Source organism: Tupaia chinensis, unplaced genomic scaffold (genome assembly GCF_000334495.1).
Source record: "Tupaia chinensis unplaced genomic scaffold, TupChi_1.0 Scaffold145916_1, whole genome shotgun sequence".
In the NCBI taxonomy this organism is placed as follows: domain Eukaryota; kingdom Metazoa; phylum Chordata; class Mammalia; order Scandentia; family Tupaiidae; genus Tupaia; species Tupaia belangeri.
Window position 1 is genome coordinate 2,365,301 of NW_006205774.1, and position 20,205 is coordinate 2,385,505.

General features: G+C 35.0%; 1 protein-coding gene across 1 annotated transcript in view; it reads left to right on the forward strand.

Moving 5' to 3' along the window:
* Positions 1–20,205, forward strand: part of DGKB (diacylglycerol kinase beta) — an 881,803-nt gene that overhangs the window by 474,192 nt on the left and 387,406 nt on the right. The window contains exon 21 of the mRNA XM_006168687.3: positions 8,035–8,099. Within this exon, the coding sequence (XP_006168749.1) occupies positions 8,035–8,099 (65 nt within the window). The remainder of the gene's footprint in view (positions 1–8,034; positions 8,100–20,205) is intronic.

Here is a 20,205-nt window from a genome sequence, read left to right on the forward strand (position 1 = left end):
TCCCGCTCTTCTAGACTTTTCCTAATCTAAGCTTTACATATGAGGGTGTTGACCTGTCCCTTGTCAGGCATGAGGGAGTGTCTTTCCATCAGGTTAACTAAGGTCTTCGTCTGCAAACCCAAAGCAGGGTGCTGTCACAGGGGCCTCACTTGGTCTGCGAGAGGGAATGTCCTGGATTTCTCTTGCTAGGCGTCCTCTGTCCTATACAGTCTCTTTTAAGATGTTTAGGTGTATGTCAGGGTTTGGGCAAATTGAATTTTGTCACTAGGCTAATTAAAGCACTTACCATTCTGAAACTATACAAGCATTGATCTTTACTTTTATTCTACATTTTTTCTTTTGCTACGTGGGTACTGACCTCTGTGTCTGTTATATAAAGAGTATGCTTTTTATCTGTCAGTATCTCTGTCTTACTTAAGAATGTATGCAGCTCTGACAATTAGAAAAAAATAAGGAAGTAAACCTGCACACTCTCTTCATTAAGCTAGCACAGCAGATACCCATATCTGACAAAAATCTGTGAAATAATCTCATTGTGGTAATTTTGTTAAAATATCAATGGGGGGGCAGCAGTTAGTGTAATGGCTATGTCTTTGGACTCCCACATAGTCAATTGCGGTTCGAGTCCCGGACCCGGTGGCTTACACTCACACTGGGTGCGTGCCCAAGATCCTGAGAGGAAAATGGAGGAGAAGGGATTGCCACGTGGCCATCCCCCTGAGGGGTGATTTCTCGCTTTCTGTCTCTCTGTCTCTCTCTGTCCATCTGGTGAGCACACGTGCCCTGTAGCAAAAACCTCTCCAAAAAAAAAAAAAAAAATGAACAGGTAAAAGTAGTGACTTAAATAGTACATTCAAGTAAAGATTGTCAGGAGAGCAAAGATTGTTTATTGATAAGGGAAATGTATTATAGAAACCACAATCTCCTATCTGGAAGGTCAAAATCTAGCAGAGCTTTGAAAACCATCTTTATAGTTTATTTGGTGAGAAATATAACCTGAATTGACATACTCTTTGTGGTGTTAAATTTATCCTTACTGAGTCAATATTCAGATGTGGTATTGCAGAATATTTAAGTGAAATTTAATTAGATTGTGCTTTTCCTGACCTTTTTGGTTGTGTTAATAAAATTTATCATACATGAATAGTATAAACGTTCTAAAATCCACAAAATTTAGATGCAAAAGCAAAAGTTTTCCCCAAGAACTTCATCTCAAGGGCTATGGAATTTTTTTAATTTGCTAAATCAATAAACTGAAAGAGAGAATATGAGTCTCAGAATCATAAACAGATTTTAATAGTAACAACAGCTAATATCTGTTTTCTTACTTTTTACATGCCCAGCACAGCTTTGAACTGTCTTCCAGCTGTTAGAACATGAGATCTTTATAAGCAAATTGGATATTATTAATATTTTTTATTTTTCTTAAAGAATTATTTAATTTTATTTATTATTGTTTTTTAATTTGCTAAAGGACATGTGCACTCACCAGAGAGAGAGATGGAGAGAGAAAGCGAGGGAGAGAAAGAGGCAAAGTGTGAAATTGAGAAAGTGAGAAAGCAAGCCCTCAGGTCCAGAACTCGACCTGTGGCTGGCCACTGTGGAGTCCAGCACCGTACCACCACGCCACCTGCTGGCCCCATAACAGTCTTATTTTATGTTTGGAAAATAGGGCCAGTGCCAGAGCACAATTATAAACACAGTTAAACAGGAGCCAGATCCTGCATCTATCATTCAACCAATGTTCGAATCCTGGCCCTGACATTTTGAAAACATGCTGGGTGCCTGCCTGCATGTGTATCCCCCAAATCCTGACAAGACAGGGAAATAGAAAAAAAGGGGCTGTCGTATGAGCATATCCAAAGGGCAGGGGGTGATTTTCACCTGTCTCTCTCTCTCTCTCTCTCTCTCGTAAGTACTTGTACCTACTGGCAAAAATTAAAAACAAAAACAAAACAAAAACACCAAATATAAATGGCAGTGTTGAAATGTTTGTAAACTTTTCAAGGTAAAATATCAACTGTAGATTCTAGACCACATGGGAGATGGTGGGTAGAAGGGAGTCAAAGAGAGGGCATCAGGGAAAAAACATTTAATAGACACAAAAAGGAAAGGTATCCTGTTGACAATGCTAAGTAAACAAATGTTAAGTACATTTTAGTTCTAGGGCCTCTTGAACCCAGTCAGATTAATATACATGAATAAACATCTAGAATATTATAAGATAAAATATGAATAAACAAAAGCATATAAAAAGATGGCATGGTGGTTAAGGGCGCTGGACTCCCAACATGGCTGACCACGGATTGAGTCCTGGTGGCTTCCTTTCTCACTTTCACCCTTTCTCTTGCTCTGTCCCTCTCTGACAAGTTAAGATAAATAAATAAATAAAATGAAATGAAAAATAATTCTCTAAAACAAATAAAAAAAAGATGGTGGGCAATGTACATTTTTGTCAAAAATCATTTGAACTATAATTAAAATGGTGAATCTTCTGTATTTAATATTACTTCAAAAGAGAAAAAATATCACTGGAAATTAATATTGTGTTCAACAAATGGAGTACCAAAAACCACCTCTTAAAACTTTTTAGCAAATTTCGGGACCAGCAGTTAACATAATGGCTCTGTCACTGGAATCCAATGTAGTCAACTGTGGTTCGATTCCTGGACCTGGTGGCTTAAACTCATGCCGGGCACATGTGCGTGCATGCCCAAGATCCCGAGATGAGAATGGAGAAGAAGGGATTATGATGTGGCCATCCCCCCTGGGGGATGATTTCTTGCTTTCTGTCTCTCTGTCTCTCTGGTGAGCGTACCTGCCCTATAGCAAAAAACTCAGAAATTTGCTAAAAAGTTCTTTTTTTTTTTCTATCGAGTAAAAATAAAAACAAAAGCAAAAGAAAACATGAAGATTGTATACAGGGAGACATTGGCATTTATTTTTCCAAAATAAAAGTTATATCAAATTCTAATTTTAAATTGTATATTGGCATATTGAAATAATTCTTTCAATGATACTCCTTTGTAAATGACTAAGTTTATATTCTGTCCTGTAATAGGATGAATTTGAGAAGACATTTCATTTGGTGCAATGGTCAAATAATAAAAAAAAAAACACCTTATTTCATAGGTTTTATAAAAACATCATAGAGAGGGGACCAGCAGGTGGCATAGTGGTTACATTGCTGTCCTCTCACATAGCTCACTGCTGTTCGATTCCTGGCCCTAGCAGCTTGAAATTCATGCTGAATACATTTGTGTAAGTGCCCAAAATCCCCAAGAGGAGGATAAAGACTAATGAATTGTAGCATGACCATCTCCCCCAGGGGATGACTTCTTTCTCTCTGTCTCTCCAGTGGGTTCATGCATGTACCCTATAGCAAAAATCTCTGAAAAAAAATGATTTTGAGAGAAGTTTTCTTTAAGTGGAATAAAAGAAATATTGGGTTGTCAGAAAAGTCATAATCTATATGCATCATATGTACATTAAGACAATATTTAGGTAGACCTATTTTAAATCCATTAAAAATTATTGATCATTAGAACCCTCATCTTAGGAGAATTTGCTCTATAACAAAATATAGGCTCATGTATTTTACAGAATACAATACAATGGGGGCCAGAAGGTGGCATGGTGATTAAAGTGCTGGATTCCCACATTGCAGACTGCAGTTCAAGTTCTGAAGCTGACAGCTTGAAAATCGCTATATATATTTTTTTTTTTCAACAATATATCTCAGCACTTACAGAATATTCTCTTGATTTAAAATTTTATGATACACACACACAGCAAATTTTTTATATTAATACTCCAAAATGCAACTTTGATGTTTAGGGTAATTTTATTATTAAAAGAGTAAAATAGGACCAGCCAGGTGGAATAGTGGTTAAGGTGGCTGGATTCCACATGGCCCACTGTGCAAGCCTGGTATATTGGATAATACACTGGGTGCCTGTGTGCTTGAGTGCCCCAAATCCCAAGAGGAGAATGGAAGTCAAAGTATTGCAGTCTGGGCATCCCCTCAGGGGGATAATTTCTCTCTCACTTCCTTCTCATCTACATGCCTCTCTCTGGCAAGCATACCTCCCTAAGCTCAATTGAAAATGCAAAAAATACTCAAAAAAAATACTGTTGACATAGTATTTGAGACAGATATGGCTAAAATGCTGATTCTTCCATGTATGTGTATCTGTATATATTGATCAATGTATGTAAATGCACATGGAAAAAAATAGGAACATCCTAGCTATAAAAAAATTGTTCCAATTGTTAAACAGGATCATCTCATTAAATCTCTATGACAACACTTTTAAGAGTATCAATACCCCTGCTTTATTTTATTTTATTTTATTTTATTTTGGAGAGGTTTTTGCTATCAGGTGCGAGTGCTCGCCAGAAAGACAAAGAGAGAAAGCGAGAAATCACCCCCCAGGGTGTATGGCCATGCCGCAATCCCTTTTCCATTCTCCTCTTGGGAACCTGGGTACACATGTACATGCGCCCAGTGTGAGTTTAAGCCACCAGGTCCAGGACTCGGTTGACTACATGGGGATTCAACAACATAGCCGTTACGCCAACTGCTGGTCCCAAGTACCCATGTTTTAAATATAAGAAAGCTGTGGGACTGGCAGGTGGTGTGGTGGTGAAGGTGCCAGACATTCCCACTTGGCCAACCACATGGTTCGAGTTCCAGAACTGGTGGCTTACTTTCTCACTTTCCCTCTCACTCTCTGTCTCTCTCTGGTTAAACTAAAATAAATGAATGAATAAATAAATAATTCATTTAAAAAGTTATGAAAGTTGGGACCAGCAGTTGGCATAATGGCTATGTTGCTGGACTCCTACAGCCACTGACTGACTGAGGTGGTGACTTAAACTCATGCCAGGGGTATGAGCATGCATGCCCAAGATCCAAAAAGGAGAATGGAGGAGAAGGGATTGTGGTGTGGCCATCCCCCTGGGGGATGATTTCTCACTTTCTGTCTCTCTGGGGAGCTCACTTGCTCTATAGCAAAAAAACTCTCAAAAAATATAAATAAGTAAAATAAAAAGAAGAAGAAAGAAAGAAAGAAAAAAGATAAAAGATAAGAAAGCCGTGACTCTCCGTAATAAATAATTTGCTCAAAGTCTGGAAGTGGAAAGTCTGAATTTAGTTTCTGTGTTTTGGATATGAAAATGATACTGATTTAATTTCTGTTCCCTATAACCTGCAATACATAAATACAGAAGGGGTAAAATTTATTTTAAAAAATGACAGTTTAGGTTTTTCTAATCTGGTGTCTCTTTAGATATTCTTACGTATCTCTGAAATATGGCTGCTGGATAAGTTTGCAGCATTTGGCAGTACTCTTATAAGCCCCTTGGGGTTATGCCAAAGGGACAGGGTCCCGTGTGAATTTGGTCTGAATTCTCATCCAAATGAACACCTGCTGTCATTGTTCCTTATCAATCCTGTAGTCAGCAAAGCCAGCTCTTTTTGTAGTGGAATCCATTCAACTCAAGAAAAAGGCCTGCCAGTGTTGTGCACTAGTTTTTATTTTTTCCCTCTTTTGACTCAATGGTCCGTTGCCTGAGTATCTTGGAGACAAGACTAATGTTAAATTTTTCCTAAGCTATTTGGAGTTGTGTAATTCTAGGAGTTTTCTCAGTGATAGTCCAGTCTACTCAAATGTTTCCTTGATATCACTCTCTCCTCTCCTCTTTTTGTTCTCATTCTCTATCCTTATTTATGGTGCTTTAAAATTTGATAGCAAAAATCTCTCTTTAAATAAAAATTTAAAACAAGGGAGCAATTAGTTGTCATAAAAATAGACACTTGTAAGGAAAATTATAGGAGCCAATCTATTTTTATTAAACGTCAGTTTCCCCAAGTTAGCAAAAACAAATAATCCAAGCAGAAATAAATTCAATGACTTTTTTTTTCCCACATTGGTAACCAATATTGATCTCTCAATCTTAGTACTTGATTCATATTCCTTTGCTTTTTTTAAACAGATCTACTGGATGTATGCTTTTAATTAGATGGTTTTATAAATTTACAGAGAGATAGAGTAAAGTTGAAATAAATGCTTTTCTTAAAATAATTAATGATCATGCCACTTACATAACCCCAAGTAGCCAGTATAGGTTTTTTGTTTTTATTTTTTATAACTTAATACCAGAGTAAGAATACTTCACAGTCTCAAATATAATATGTTCCTTACTTAATAATAGCTATTTTAAGTAAGTAAAAGAGAAACTGTAACTAAATTTGAAAGCTATTGGGCCAATAAAAGTGAACCATCTTTATATTCTCACTTCCTCTCAAACCAAGAAGTTGACTTTGCGTATGGAACAAAATTATACCTTACAATATCAAACCATAGAGGGTTTTTTTTTTTTTTTCCTGTAACCTTTATTGTAAGTGTTGTCTCTGTACACATCTGTCTATACAGTTGTGTCCTTTTTATTTGCGGAGTAATTCAGTCACATAAAATTTTTACAGTATAGACAAAATTGTAGTGAGCCATCTCTTGCAAAGAAACAGCCAACCCACTCTCCGCCATCTGCAGCGGGCATTGGTCCCTCTCTGGTTGAGCTCTGCTTTGTTATGCATGAGTAAGCACATTAGTCTTTTCATTTCATTCATTAGACTTTTAATCCTTGATTAGTGTTTTCAAGATCCTCTCACATACACAACTTCTTTATTTCCTTTGTGTTTGGTTATTCTTTTTCTCTTAGGTTCACTATAAAACAAAATTAACAGTTAATCACAACAATAGCCCTTTTCTATTCCGAAGACTGGTAAATATATCAGTTTCTCATTTGAGAAGCTAATCATGTGTGAATGAAGAATGGGAAAATGTCTCTGTACTAGGAAAAATAGGGTTTAACTGTTTAAAGTTGGAGCTGTCTGCATTTAGAAATCTTGAATCACACTATTACAACATTCTCATACATTCAGTATGATTTCTGTCTCACAGGGAAATTCTGAATGGATTTCCTAAATGTAAAAAGCATTTATTGGGGTTCAGAACTGATTTATTTGGGGGTCTCAGAGCCAAGTTATACTTTTCACCGGTTCTCCAAAAATGAATTTTTCTCCCCTTTGCTTTTCTTTATTAACCAAGATAAAATATGTTAGAAAGTTGCTTGTGGTATAACCAGCTATTAATTACACATGTAAGATACAATAAGCACCTCTCAAATCAAATATTACACTTGCCTGTGCTCAATATGCCTCCTCACACTTTATTTTTACCCACATTTTTAAAGGACTAGCAATATCTTTACTTCATCATTTCTCCAGTTAGGTCTTCCTTCTAACTCTTCTTCAAGAATACATTGAACTGCTATTTGCTGTTTATGCTCTGATGTGCTATCTTAAACACACTTCAAGCCTGAAGCCAAAACCAGTTCTTAAAAGAGATATATAAACTAAATTGAGATCAGTTCCTAGATTTAACTATGTCAAGTAACCAATAAAAAATTATTACATACATCACACACAAAAATTTATGTGGATTATTCATTTTTGCATAAGTTCAATGATATTTTTCCTATTGGTAACTAGTATTGATCTTTCATTCTTATTACTTGATTTATATTCCTCTGCTTTTGTTTAACAGGTCTACCAGATGTATGCATTGAATTAGAAGAACACAATATCTTGGCAATGATATTGGGAAGAAATTAATTTAAAAGTATTATTAAATTTTGAGACCAGCAGATGACATAATGGTTATGTTACTGGACTCCCACAGAATAAACAGTGGCTCGAGTCCTTAAACCTCATGCTGGGCTCATGTGCATGCATGTCCAAAGTCCCAAGAGTAGAATGGAGAAGGGATTGCAGTGTGGCCGTCTGCCCTGGGGGGGGGGGGATTTCTCTCTTTCTGTCTCTCTGGCGAGCACACACACTCTATAGCAGAAATCTCTCTAAAGAAAAAAAATTACAATTTGTATTAATTATTAATAGTAATTTAATCTGTATTTCTGCACAATAATAGGATCTTAAACTGCCTATTTTTGTGTTCTATTTTCTTGCTGCAGGATGCCTCCATTGCACACAGATTCCACATCATGAGAGAAAAACACCCAGAGAAATTCAACAGTAGGTAAGGTGCCAAGTGATTAAATTATAATTATGGTTGCTGTTGATGAAGTATGTCATAAAAGCGTCACGTGTGGTATAATACATTTTTACATATAATGCCTGCATGAGGCCACTATGTGTGTAAATATTAAGGTGAAAATGTAAATGAATTGAATTTTTCTTCCTGGGTTTTAATGGGACTATAATGTGGTCATTCCTATTCATTGTTATGTGCAGTTAAAAATGTCAAGGATAACATGAAAATAATAGTGTATTAAGACACACTGGAAAGTCTTTGCATGCCTTAACACATGAGTGGCGATCATCTTTAATGTCACAAAAAAACACAGGCTCTGAATTAATAATGCCGAGGAACTGTATGCTACATGGGTGTCATCTGGAAATCCTCTAATTTTAGGACTTTGAGGCCCATCCTAGCCTCAAGTAAATGCAAAGTAAACCAGAAAATATCAATGCCAATATAAACTATATTTATAAGTTTTTTTCTCTTTAAAGAGAAAAGCCTTGATGAACGAAATTACATTTTTCGTAACGTCAATAAGGAAACATCTTTCTCTCCAAAATTTGGACATTGGTCTTTGCAGGGAAATGGGAAAACCTTTGACTCTGTAATTTTCCCCGCTCTAGAAGGAAATTGTCTCTCTCCATCCCAATCTTCTGGAAAAATAGGGCAGAAAGAGTGAATAATTGTTTGCTTCAGTTATATCCATTTCTACTCTATTCATTTTACGAAGTTACAGAATTATAATCGGACTTCGTATAAATATTTGGGTGATTTAAATGCTAATACTCAAAGTCAAAGGCTCATTATCTCCATATTGACTAAGCCAATATCTTGCCATGAATGCTGCAGATCATTTATTAAAGTACTGCCCCAGGAAATTCTGATGTTTAGTTTAATTATATTAAATTCTAGCACACTGACATGATTTCCTTTATAATCAAAATCACTGTTAAAAACTTTTTTTCATAATTGAGATATAAAAAAATTCAAATTTAGATCTTAAAATTTTCTAGATTATATAATCAAGTATACAACTTTATAGAAACATCACAGAGAAAAGTTCTATAATTAGTGAGGTCATATCTGAGGTGTTTTTCTTTTTTCCATTAAATTTACCCATTTAAATGTTTAAGTAAAACAGTTATTTCTAATATCTATCTTGGGTATAGCCTTGAGTTGCTTCTTACTCAACTGATCTTGAGCCATACTATTGTGTTTTGCTTTTATTCTCATCATTTAAAAAACGATCATTTTATTTTCAAAAAAATTTTAAAATGCATATGTATGGATATTTATGTGTACACATAATAACTTTAGAAGGATTCATAAACATCTTATAAGTCTGATTGTTACTAAAGAAGGGAACCAAGTGGTTGCGATGACTTTTTATTTCTTATACTTTTTGTTACTGTTTGAATTGGGTTGCAGGTGCATTATAAGATGAAAGTGAAAGTAATAATCTACTTAAAAATTTACAAGAGTAAGTTTTCTCTGTATCTAGGATAAAGCAGCATTTCCTTTTACATGATTTAGTTTCAGTTCATAAAATATATGGAAATAAATGGCTATACTAGTGAAATTATATTTATAGATTTCAGCACTTGATAATATACCTTGAATATCCTGTAAATGAATAAAGCTATTAATGTACAACATACCACATTATAAAATAGCATAGTCTATGCTTTCCCAAATAGCATTCCATGAAGCACTTAGGAGTTTATATAGTAAGAGGGGTTCTAAGCAAATTAAAAAGTGGTTTAGAAAATGCAGCATGCAGTGTGCCCTTCAGGAATTTTAAGAGAGGGCCAGCACGATAACTAAGGCAACTGTATCTCTCACATGGCCAAGTGCTTGGTTCAAGTCCTGGGCCCTGTGGCTTGAACAGAACTCTAGATGCCCATGTGTGTGCTCAAAATCCCAAGAGGAGAGTGGAGAAGGGATTGCAGCATAGCCAGCTCCCCTGGGAAATACTTTCTCACTTTCTCCCTTTCTGTCTTTCTTAGGTGAGTGCACGCTCCCTATAGCAGATTAAAAATAAATAAATGATTTACATATAATATATATATATATATATATATATATATATATATGCCATTAAAAATTTTAATAAATAAACAGGAAAAAAGTTTAATAATCTATGAGACATTACTGTCCCAAAGGGGAAGGTGGGGTAATCAAGGAGATGGAGGGACAAAAAGAAAATTAGGTACATCATTATATTTATGTGATAATCAAATATGACAACTTACGTTTCTCTCTCAAGTGTCAGAGGCTAATGAATTCCTTACTGCAGAATAATTTTAATTCTCCTAAGAAATAAAGACTTCTGTTATTTACATATATCTATGTAACTTTTAATTATCAATAGCACTACTAACATTCCTCACTGCCCAGCGTATAGTGAAATGTAATTTACAACGATGCATTCATATGTCCCAAAGTTTTCATAAGGTCTGAAACTACACCTATTGAAATTGCTTTGTAAATCTGACTCCTGAGTAAACCTTGCTTACAAAGAGGTTACAGGAAACATTGAACTTGAAATAATAACATAGGGAATGCCTTTGAGGTCATATGTTTTAATTATGAGATCGAAAAACACTAGGTCTATGGTAGATGCTTAGTGTACTATTGACTGACTATATTTAAAATACAGCTAGCCACAAGTTTCCATATATTACCAAGTCAATTAGGGATGCACAGTTCATTCTATAGTTTTATACATTTTCCTCACTTAGAATTCCAAGCCTTTAGGCCATTCCCTAATCTGTGATGCAACATATTTAGGATATGGGGATTTTTCTGATAAATTTCTAAGGAAGACATATTGTACTTCAGCAATTTGATATTTGCAAGGACAACTTCTCATATTTTAATACTGAAACAGGCTCAGCCATATCATGCTTTCATATTTTCAAGAATTTACAAATGGATTTTTTTAAGTACTCCTAATAATGGTTTTTCAGATCAGCTCTCTTGTCACAATAAATCATATGCCATTAATATTATCGTCTAGCATGCTCACCTTGACATTCATTTATATTTTAAGGAACATGATGTTTCTAACATTATCTTAAGGAAATTAATTACCAAAATATATAGTTCTGCTCTCCATGCTTCTTATGACAGAAATTGAAAGAACTGGAAAGGTAATGATTTTTCCGGTGCATTAGAGAGGTACCAGTTGAAAGGTTTATATTATATTTTTTTCCAAATTTTGATATAAATCTAAATTAACTCTTAAAAGAAAGCGTGTTATTCGACTTTCTGAACTTTAGTATAGTCTTCTATAAAACTGAATTTAAATAGAATTCTGGCCTTTAGACACAAGACAATATAATCTTTAAAGAATTTATGCTACTATGATTTAAAACAATTTTTCACATAAAACTGATATTTAGAATATTTATATAATTCACTGTTACTATATACAATCATGTTTGTGCTCTCATAATTCACATAAATCATCTCTCTGCAGCTTCTATTTATATAAAGGATCTAAGCTCTTGCCTTTTTCAAAAAATGATATTAATAGTTGTTCATTGACACCCCAAAATATGCAGCTATTAAAGTGATGATTATTAAGGCTTACAATAATTTGGGGAAAAAAATGTAAAACTGTGTTGGGTGAGTAAAACCATGCAACATAGACAAACACTTGCAAGTAAAATGTAAAATGAAACTACTTAGCAGAAAATATTGATGGTCTTAGAGTTCTCAACATTCTAGGCACAGCAGGTTTTCAGAGAATCCATTCAAATTCTTATTATCTAACACCTAAAACATTTTTCTGGAAGAAACTAAAAGGAGTTAGCAAGCAAGTTATGATGGTCAGTGATTACTATGATGCTATTAAGCTCACACTTCTTTATTTGAACGTTTCTGGTCTCTAACTTCCTAAATAAGACAAATAGTTTTCTCAGCCTCCTGTTCAAAGGTAGATAGTCCATTTCTATACCACTTTGTACTTTAACTGAAGAAATCTACAAGTAGAAGACTGAAGTTGATGGGACCAGTAGATGGCATAATGGTTGTGTTGCTAGACTCCCATGTGGCTGAGTGAGGTTTGAGTCTCTGGTTTTGGCAATTTGGGACTCCCCACACATGTCAGTGGGCACCCAAGATCCCAAGGGGAGAATGGAAGAGAAGGAATTGTGGAGTGGCCATCCCTCTCCCACACCGGGTGGGGGTGATTTCTCATTTTCTGTCTCTCCATCAAGCATACGTGCCCTATGGCAAAAATCTCTCTCTTAAAAGAGAAAAAAGAAAAAAAAGAAGAAGAAGACTGACGGTGTGTAAAGTTCCATTAGGCAGTTTAACTCAGAATCTATCTACTGAGGCCCAGGCTGGTGGTGTAGTAAGTAACATACTGAAGCTGTGCTGATGGAACCCACATACCTACCCACTAAAATCCCCAGCCTGGAATACGCGGGGTGCCTGTAAGCTTGCCTGAGATCTTGATGAGTGGAAAGACCAGGGGAGGGGATTCTGGTATCATGCTACCTGTCACGGTTGCTTTCTCACTCTCTCCTCACTTCCATTCATTGCTATCATGAAAAAAACTCTCTATAGTAATATCAGCTATGTCAAAATATCTCATTCAAAATATGTGAGGAGAAGAATCAGGGGCCAGCAGGTGGTGTGGTAGTGAAGGCACTGGATTCCCACATGGCCAACCACCTTTCAAGTCCTAGACCCAACAGCCTGAAAATCATACCGGGTGGGTGGACCCAAAATACGCAAAGAAGAGCGGAGAAGGGATTAGGGCGTGGCCATCCCCTCTGTGAAGTGATTACTCACTTTCCCTATCTGTCTCTCTTTGGAGAGTGCATGTGCCCCATGGCAGAAACCTGAAGAAGGAAAAACAAAGAAAGCTGACAAGTTGGTATTATCAGACTGATGATTTGGTATTACTATATTAATAAGTCCTCATTTTAAGAGAATTTATACTCTTCAAGTTACTTAAGGAATTAATATCATACATGCATTTAGGAAATTAGTCTATGCCTACAGAATCACACTCATTATTCCTTGAAGTGTTTTTGACATTTATTTCCTTAACAATAGGCTTTATGAAATCACGGAATAGATGTTCCTCTCTGAGGTTTTGTGTGTACACAGTGTGGAGAACATAATGAGCACTGAAGATATACGTATTCATTAAATTGTTTATTATTTTATGGTATATCTGGCTTCCAAATATCTTACTACTTTTATAGTTCATGCCTTTCATGGTATAAAATATGTAATAGCAAAATTAGAGTTCCAGTATGCTAGATTAAGTCTTAATTCTACAAAATGATCTCTCAGGGTTTAATAATGTCTTTTTGTTTTCTCAAATTTCATTGTATCTACCCTGCAGGAACAAGCAATGCAAAACAAATTCTAAAACCTTGAGCTCTGTGTCTTGCTAGTGAATAATGTATCTTTAAAATTAATTTGTTGCTTCTTACTAGTGACTTTTTAAAGTAAGCTATATGTAGTTATCAACCAATTATCAATATTTATCTGATGATGGTTTTAAACCAAAGGTAGTATAAAGTATCTCTCTGTGTATATACATATATATATGGAGAGAGAGAGAGAGTTATGGTTATTTTGTGAGCTGGATAACTTGTGATATTAAACTATACGCTAAAGCCAGTCAAATTCAGCATTGCCTACATGCTATTAACATGTAGAGACATTTGACCGAAGCAAATATTTTTACTAGTCAAAATAGCTTATAGATTATTCTTACTGATTTTGAAATGTCAAATTTAGACCCATATGGTTTCGTTTTTGTTTTAAGAGAGATTTTTACTCTAAGGCTCCTGCACTCTCCAGAGAGACAGAAGAAATCACCCCTGAGGAGAGATGGCCATGCTGCAATCCCTTCTCCTCCATTCTCCTCTCCCGAACTTGGCCAACATGCACACATACTTGCTGCTTTTCAAGCCCCACCAGGTCCAGGACTCAAACGACAGTCAACTATGTGGGAGTCCAGCAACATAACCATTAGGCATCTGCTGCTCCCACCCCTGTGTTTTTCATTTTGAATTATGTAATTATGCATATCTGTTCTTAACTTGGAAGTCCTCATTTTCTATATATTCTACACTATTACAATTTCCATGTTTAGAAAAAAAGAAATCCAGTCTACCTTTTTTATTTTTTTTTACTTTCTACCTTGATGTTGAAGACACAAAGGGAAGACCACAGACAAAAATAATCAAACAGAAAAGATCCCATTGAAATTCTGAAATAAAATGGGAAGGTAAAATGATGTTTCAGTAAAAACAGAAAAATGCTGTATCACAACCAAATATCTGTTATTTTCTTTTTTTTGCCAACAACCAAATATTTTTAGTTTATATCATTGAGAAGTTATTCCTCCAAATGTAATAAAATAAAGTTTTGGAGGTCCAAAACAATGTTAAAATTCCATCTTATATTGTGATGATATAGTTATATGCGTTTTAATCCTCACCTTCTGTAAAAATTTTAAAAGTATGTTTAATAAAAGCCAGTTGAAAAATGTCTCCCAATGACTTCTGTGATATATATTTTCATACATATAGTTTTGAACCTGGCATGACATAACAAATAAAATATAAAAGATTTCTATTTTTTTCTGAAGGATTTTAGTATGTATCATTGCAAAACCATGTTTATAAAATTTATATTTTCTTTAGAACTTTTAAATATTATTTTGTATATTAATTTTATTTATAGTACTTTTTAATATTTTCTTACTTTATTCATGATAGAGCATGTGCATGCATATATATATGTAAGTGAGGGGGGAGCACCCTCCACAGGATCTGGTCATGCTGCAATCCCCTTTCTCCAGCTGCCGTGTGGATTTCAGGGTTTTCTTAGTGGTATAATACTACTGCCCCATGAAAACAGTCCTACAATACTTTTTAATATGTAGAAAATTGACACATAAATTATTGACATTTGCTTTCCATTAAAAAACAACAAAAGGGTTCAGCCATGCAGCACGCAAGTAGCACCCCTGCATGAGAGGCTGGAAGCCACATAAGGGGCATAGGTTCGGATCCTAGGCCGACCTGAACATTTTAAGCACAGTTACATGCATCTGTAGTCCTAGATAAATGGAAGGCTGAGGCAGGAAGATCATGACAAGGCAAAGTCCTCTCAAAGATACCTGTTTCTGTCTCTCGTTCCCTCTCTCTCTGTCAGAAAGAAAAGGGGAAAAAAAAGTCTGTATTACATTATCTTTGTTGAGACATATGGCTAGATCCCACATGACTGACTGTGATTCAAGTCTTGGACATGGTGACTTGAAAAACGTACCAGGTGCATGTTTATCCATGCTCAAAATCCTGATAGGAGGGAGAAATGGAAAAGGCTGGTGGCAGATCATGTCCCACAAGGGGTGCTTTCTTGCTTTGCCTCCCTCTCTGTCTCTCAGTCTCTCAGCAAGTGCTGCACCCTTTGCCTTTGGCAATTTAAAAACAAATTATGTTTCAAGGCATACTTTCACTTTGTGTAAATGATGCCACCTTTTATAAACCAACTAGACAAGTGGTATTATTAATATTAAAAGTTTAACATTTGCCATTTTTGGTATTTAGAATGACATCTATATTCACTAGAAATATTTACACCAGATAAGATCTTTTGGTTGAAAGTATATACTTGAGAATTCCATGTCCCAAAGCTCTTTTATGTCTAAATTTCCTGTGTACTAGTACCATACACATTTTTCATTCTAACTTAGAGTCATTATTTAATTATGTCCTTTAAGTAACTTTTTTGGAATTTTTGTGTGCAAGCATTATTATTTTTTCTTTCTACATATTTACTCTTTATTTTTTATACATTCAACCACTGTATATCACTACAGCTTGTAAAATGAAATTTCCCAGCATAAATACACTCTATGTTAGTGTAGTTAAAGGTATTATTATACATGTTATCAACAGATAATTTTCCATTTTTGTGTCCCTTACATGTTTTGCTTCTTTTTCCCATTGATTCCCTTGATCTCACCATGTCCCATTTCTCACCCTCCTCCCCAACTCTCTATAGTGTCCACAATTGTTCTCTATGCTTTTATATCTTCCAGTCTTTCAGTTTCTGCCAGAGTGAGAGCATTCGGTATATATTAAGTGGGGACATACAATGTCTCTCTTTCATAGTCTGGCTTGCTTCTCTTTATTGAGACAATTTTTCCAGATGACTAAACTATTGCATTCATACAGGCCATGTAGTATGTAAATACATTAAAAGGTAAGCAGATAATAAAACATAGATTTATATATGTATGTACACATATATGAATATATATCTATATTTATATATCTACATATTTTCTAATATATTTATAATGAATATATGTTTGTGGCCTAAATATTTATATTTATAGATATATATATTTGCTGAGAGCTTCCACTTTTATACTATTTTGTGTAACCCTTTTAAAATTACATATCTTTTACTATACATGTATTTCTAATGTGAGACTTTCAACACAGTTTACTAACTATGCCGTTCTATACTAACTATGCTTTTCTATTCGTAGTTTGTGTGTTGAGACTTCTTTCAATTTTGTGTTTGATCTGATCAGGTAGAAATGTGTATGATTAAATGAGTCAGAGTAATGTACACACTGATGCAAGAGGCTTCAATTCACCAAAAAGTTCCTACATTGTTTCTTGCATCATTAAGCCAGAGCACTGACTGCTACACCCAGACAGTTCTAAGGCGTGCCTATAAGACAGTCCATAGGCATAGGGGACTAGAGGTGAAACAAGGAAGAAATTCATTATCTTTTTTCTTTCTTTTTTGCCTCTCACTTCTTCTCTTCCTTTTTCACTACAAATTTCTTATTCTCTTACTCTTTTTTTTCTTTACTTTTGCCACATCAGTCAAGTAATAAAATGATTAATGAAGGCCCTGAAGTTTGGATAAAATATTACTTATCTGCCATTGTTTTTCTTGGTTATTTGTTGTGCAGCTATTTACTAAGAATCTGCATTTTTATGAATAGCATCCAGTCAGATATTGAATCTTTAGACTAAGGAAAATAAGGAAACTGAACCTAGAATTGCAGAGAAATTGTAAATAATGATAGACTTGCCAAAAAATATAAACTAGAGGAAAATCCTACATTTTAACCATACAGAAGGAAGGGTATGTTTTAGGGCTTCCAAATTAGAACAACCATTTAGTTTTAATGGTTATATGCCAAAGTAGAGTGCTTATGTATTCTCTAATTTAGATAAATATATATCTAGTTTCTATTTGCAAGACACTTACATTTTATTACCATAATTTCTATGCACAAATTCTTAAATATTTTATCCTTGATTTTGTCTTTCTATCCCTAGAGTTTTATTATTACTTTACATTAATTTTCATGTGATCTGCGCACAAGTTTTATATACACTCACTTCTTAAAAAAATAAAGAATAAAAGAAAAAGATTTGGGAAGTAACAATAGTTAATTCAGAGAGGTCTGCAAAATTACAAGAACAATCCAAGTTTGAGTATTTCCTTTCAGGAAAGAGCACTAAACAGTAAGAAAGCAGTTCTAGGAAACAAATTCTACTCATTATTATAGCATCCACACCTATATGGAAACTTTTGAGAAATATTTATCAGAATAAAATATAAAGTAAATTGGAGCCAGTAGGTGGTATGTTGATTAAGGCACTGGATTCCCACATGGCTGACCATGGTTTGAGTCCCAGATCCAGTGGCTCTTATAAGCTGAAAGCAAATGTGTATTAGATCATACTTGTTTTAGATCATCACGTTTTATAACTTCAGTTAGTTCATAATACGTTTAAAGAGAACTTAATCCCCTTCCCATTTAAAGGGAAGAAATTGGAAGGAAGCTCATATAGCAGTTAAAGGTATACCTTCCAAGAACTCTATCCCTAAATTATTAAGAGTTTTCTCTAAAAACAATAAAGCTCCTATCGTTTTTGTGTTTATCATTTGTCTCTCTAACTTTGTTAAAATCCAGTCATGTTCTGGGGATAGAGGAGATCCTCTAATTAGACAACTGACAGCATACTTTGAGGAATGAGCCTGTAACTTTGACCAATATTAATGACAATTTTTTTTCTTTAATGTTTATGGATAATCTATAGGCTTGCATTTGGGACTGATTACTCTAATTGTTATTTTTGATATGTATGTTAATACAGACAGACAATGTCATATATGTTAGTTAATTATGTTTAGAGATCTGATTTCTGATATCTAGATGCATTAGGATTCACTGTATCAATATAATGAAAGTGCCAATTGGTTCTTCTGGAATAGAATCAATTGAATCTGTAGAAATTATCCCTGGGAGCAATTTTGAGAACCCTTGTTGTAATACTTTTTTATAAGACATATTAAGTATAGAGTAAGTCTATCCTGAACTCTTGCCAGAGAGGTTAATCACCTCATTATAAGGTAATCTTACCTAGAAAGTAATCCCCTGGCAGGGCTAATTAGAACTAATTGGATGTTCTCCATTGCTTCTTTCATCCAAGCATCAGTTACTAAAGTCTCTATTTTGGAATACATGTAGTTATATGAATATGTCTATCATTACTTTCTGCCTGAACAGAGTTAATTCTTAAACATTAATTGTGAATGATTTACTTAAAAACAGATATATTGTGTATCTTATATATATTGCTCTTTGAAGAGAAAAATAATATTTTCATATATGCTGCATGTTAGTTTTTATTTTCTGCTTTGCATTGCTTCATGAGTAGTTTACACAAAGCAGACCTTACTCCAGCAATCCCCCTATTGCTGCATGTTGACATGTAGTAGTCCTTAAACAGGAAGAAAGTGTTTCCTTAATGGCTAATGTTTCTGAAGAGAATTAGAAAGCAGAAGGACAAAGCCTTCATTTATTATAATTTTCATTGTAATTTCTCAGAAGTCTCTTCCTTCCCACTTTGGCTCAGTGTATAAATACCAGAAATGTGATAACTTGACTTTTTTTTTTAGATTTTATTTGGCAAACATTTATAAGAGACAAAGTGTGTATTAGATAGCCAACATACCCTGGTTACTATTGCATCATAATAAACTTTTTGTCACAATAAATAGTCGTAAGGGTTGTATTTTCTCCCATTTCCAGTAATATTGTCCTTATTTCTTCCAAGCCTCACTGACAGCTTGTAAGGCTTCTTAGCATCCTCATGTACGTTTGGCTTCTTTTCACCCCTCCGCTCCAAAGCAAATCTCTTGTTCTCTATCTTTACTATCTATGTTAGCACTCCACTTCTGCATGTGATAATTTTTTCCATTTACTGTTGCTGCATAAAATATGACTCCAAAGTTTAGCAATGCAAAAGAACTGTGTTATTGCATGCATAGTTTCTGTGGGCCAGAATTCAAACCAGGCATTATAGAGTTGCCTTATCTCTGCCTCATGATATCTGGGTTTTCACTTAGGGTGACTCAATGATTGGAGATGATCCGATAGATCTGATAGAATCATCTTGAGGCATGGTTACTCTTATGTTTGGTAGTTGATACTGGTTGGTGATTGACCCTTCATCTGGAGTCCCTACACATGATTTGCTCATGGGGACTGGATTTTCTCACAGTCTGGTAGTCTGGAGTAGCCAGTTTTCTGACCTGGCAGCTCAGGACTCCAAAACTGAATGCCCCAAAAGTACAGCCAAAATTAGCATCTCCTTTTCTGACTTAGCTTTGAAGATCAGTAGTTTTATGTCACCTAAAGGAAATTGAGCAGCCAAGTGATAGTCAAGGAAATAAATGATGGAATTAGGTATTCATGAGAAAGACCGATAGCTCTAGTAGGCTATGAAAGCACTGCAGGGACCAGCAGTTAGCGTAATGGCTATGTTTCTGGACTCCCATGTAGTCGACTATAGTTCGATTCCTGGACCCGGTGACTTAAACTCATGCTGGGCACATGTGCGTGCATGCCCAAGATCCTGAGAGGAGAATGGAGGAGAAGGGATTGCTGCAAATTGGCCATCCCCCTAGGGGGTGATTCTCACTTTCTGTCTCTGGTGAGCGCATACAACCTATAGCAAGAACCTCTCCAAACAAAGAAAAAAAAAAAAAAAAAAAGAAAGAACTGCAAATAGAACAAGACCCTACT